The sequence below is a fragment of the Papaver somniferum genome, unplaced genomic scaffold (assembly GCF_003573695.1).
Source record: "Papaver somniferum cultivar HN1 unplaced genomic scaffold, ASM357369v1 unplaced-scaffold_18, whole genome shotgun sequence".
Lineage (NCBI taxonomy): Eukaryota > Viridiplantae > Streptophyta > Magnoliopsida > Ranunculales > Papaveraceae > Papaver > Papaver somniferum.
The window spans coordinates 2,105,599-2,109,038 of record NW_020627707.1 but is presented as its reverse complement, the minus strand read 5'-3'; the positions used below and the strand labels follow the sequence as shown (position 1 = coordinate 2,109,038).

At 34.8% G+C, this 3,440-nt stretch overlaps 1 protein-coding gene across 1 annotated transcript; it reads left to right on the top strand.

Moving 5' to 3' along the window:
- Window positions 1–266: 266 nt before the first annotated feature.
- LOC113338026 (probable inositol transporter 2) lies at window positions 267–3,196 on the top strand. Its single transcript, XM_026583550.1, has 6 exons — window positions 267–475; window positions 579–631; window positions 756–1,097; window positions 1,232–1,345; window positions 1,587–2,234; window positions 2,695–3,196. The coding sequence occupies exons 1-6, from the start codon at window positions 346–348 to the stop codon at window positions 3,127–3,129; spliced, it is 1,722 nt and encodes a 573-aa protein (XP_026439335.1). The 5' UTR covers window positions 267–345; the 3' UTR covers window positions 3,130–3,196.
- Window positions 3,197–3,440: the final 244 nt, after the last annotated feature.

Sequence of the window (3,440 nt, the reverse complement as noted above, 5' to 3'; positions counted from 1 at the left end):
CAAAATAAAGAAAGGTGTGTCCCACAAATAATCCAAAAGGAACGTACTTGCCGCAGCTATTTGATTGAGAGAACTGGTCTTCCGAGTCTCCTGCCTTGAGGAACAAACCGTTAAGGTCCATGACTAGCTGACTGCGCGATAGAAACAAAATATTGTGGGTCCCACAGAATCGCGATTATCATGGATCCCACAGAATTGCTTTACTCCATTTGTTATTCATAGACCTGAAAAGAACAAATATCCCCTTTTGTGCTTTTTATCGTTTGCTACGCCTCATAGAGGAATTACATAATCACGGAATAACTGAATTATCAGTGGATTGAGAGAGATAACAATAACAATTACATGGAGGAGGACAAATTGGATGAAGAAAGGAGGGGAGAAGATCACGAAACCCTAAAACCTCTTCTTTCCGTCATAATCTATTTCACACTCGTTGTTAGTATTGGAGGGCTTGTTTTTGGTTATTACATTGGTAAGTCGAACTAGGCGCATTTTTTTTTTTTTTTTTTTGTAATTTATTTTGATCTTAAATCAATGAAAGACTTCTAAATTATTTGCTAATTCTACTTTCCCAGGATTTATCATTTCTCGGTTTGCAGTACTAAATGATCTTGATTCCATTCTGCATGTAAGTTTATGATTTTTGATGGTTTATCAAGACGACTTCAATAATAATGGGATTCAAAAGAATGGTTTGAATATTCATAATTTGCAACCAATTTTTACTGAGTACGTTATTAATAAATTGGTAGGAAACTATTAAAGCGGGTTTAATTGGGGCAATTTTGGGTGCGGCAGCTGGTGGTTGGATAAATGATTGTTTGGGACGAAAACGTTCAATCTTAATTGCTGATGCTTTGATATTCATCGGTGCAGCATCACTCGTGTTGCTCCTTTTTATCGATGATAGTGCTTTGTTTTCTAATTATTGCTTGGAAACTATTGGAAATATGCTTATATCCTCGGGGATTGGTATCATTTCCATGACTTCACCACTTTATATATCGGAATTTTCTCCACCTAAACTACGAGATATTCTTATCAGTATAAACTTTATCTTTTACGGCATTGGAAAATTTGTCTTCATGTATAGGGTAAGTACTTATATTCATTCTACCACTCTCTTTAATTCAGCTTTGATGTTTCAAGTTCATATTTGGTTGTCATCTCGTTCAAATTATCACCCTGAATTTATTTACTCTTCATTTCAAAATGAAATATGTTTCAGGATTCTAGTAGAACCACTAACTACGCCATCGCATTAGCAGGAATTCCAGCTCTACTTCAATTTCAGGAAATGATGTCATTTCCAGAATCTCCTATGTGGTTACTATCTAAGAAGGTTAGTTTCGAAAAGTTATATGCAGTTTCTGTCTCATTTTTCGTAATTCTTCTGGTAGAACTTGTCAGTGTATGGAGCACTCTCATTGAAAAGATAAGTGTATGTTAAACTTATCATTTGATGGGTCTCAGTTTTATGCCCTTGTGTTCGATATATAGATTTGATCGTCACATTGGAATAGATATGTATATAAGCTTTTACTGATGTCCATTCATTTCACTGTTAAAATCAAATCAAACAGGACCGAGAAAATGAAGTGGTTAGGTTTTTGAGAAGGATATATACTTGTTGTGAAGTTGGAAAAGAGTTAGACGCCTTCAAGTTGTCAATTAAGAAAGAAACTGATAATGAGGATGAGTTAAGTTATTCTGGTAGTAATATCTTTTGTAAGATACGTAGTGCATGGAGCAGTCCTTCAATACGGAAACAGTTCGTTGTTGGCACCGCTCTTCAATTTGTACAACAATTGGTGGGGCTCAATGCCCTTATTTTTTGTATCCCGAATATCCATAGGATGAGTGGATTTGGACCATCAGACCCTAAAGACGATATCACCTTCATTAAAACTAGTCTCTTGGCAAATTTTGGCCTGTTATCTATGCTCGGTGGCTTTTGTTGTACTCTTTGTTTAATGGCAAGATTTGGGAAAAGGAAGATGTTATATTTGAGTATATGTTATATGCTAGGCGGTGTATTAGGTTTAAGTTTCATATTTATAGTATCACCTAATACTACTGAAGCTGTGAGTCGATCGCAAAGTACCATATATTTCAACAACACGTGTTTGAGTTATATCACAACAGAAGATGCAGATTCGTGGGATTGTTTGACGTGCATTCGAGCATCTAGTGGATGTGGGTTTTGTCGTGGTACACATTACGATATCCTGGTAAGCAACTGTTTTGTCATGGTACACATTACAATATCCTTGTAAGCACTAAATTCATGTTAAGTAAGTCCACAAATTAAAAATACAACATCTAATTACACTTATATTGGTCGAAACTTGTTTATTTGTATATGTTCGGATGTGATCTCCTTCATTATGAAGGTTGTCTTCATAGTTCCACCCTTTTCTTATGCATGATTTGAATGCAGAAATCATTTCTCTATTCCTCCTCTAAAAGGAAACTCGAGCAGTGTAGTTTATTAGGAAAAACATTTTAGCAGTTAGAGTAGAGGACCATAATTTATTTGATCTAACTGTGACTTCTTATAACTAGCCAGCTAGGTACACTTAGTAATCATTCATTTTCTTCACTTGTTGCACTTCTGTGAAATTAAGTGAATTATTTGAATTTTACTATTATTCATTTATAACTAATGGATCACTTATTCCTCCTACACAGGGTCAATCTAGTGGTGCTTGCCTGATTGCAGGAACTAATGGAATATCTGAAGCTTGTACTGATAAAAATCGATCTTGGATAACAAAATATTGCGAATATAACATTTTTGGACAACCAGTTCTTATTAGCTCTGCCATCTATAGTCTTTCGTATTCAGCCAGCCTAGAAATCATTCCATGGATCATGAATTCACAGATGCACCCAACAGAAGTTAGAGGGATCTATGGAGGAACAGCTGCAACAGCAAATTGGATCTCTTTCCTCATTATAATCATATTATCTTTTTTCTTCACTAAAACTGGAGGGCCTCTATTCATATTTCTACTGATCAGTTTGTCCTTATTCTTTGTTTCGTGGTGGATCAAGTTGTTTGTTAATGAAAACATAGGCTTCTCGATTTCAACTAGAAAAAAAGAGTTGTTGAATGATTTGTAAATTTATGTCCTGGCAGAAAAAGATCTTTTTCGTGTTTTATATTTGATTATAGGACATCCTTCTTGTTTGTTTATGTAGTGTAACCAGATCCTATTGTTATGGTTTTAATTGCAAATTTATACTGTTTTGCCCTTTCGTCCGCTTAGCACATTTACATATTACAGAATTTTAGAAGGCCCTTCGTCAGTGTAGCATATTAGTATATTCCCTCAATTTTGGAAAAAGGTTATTATTACTTTTTTAATTTGGCATAGTTTGAGATTGAAAAAAAAATGTCATAGTAACTTTTTTCCGGAAGGGAAGCATTATTA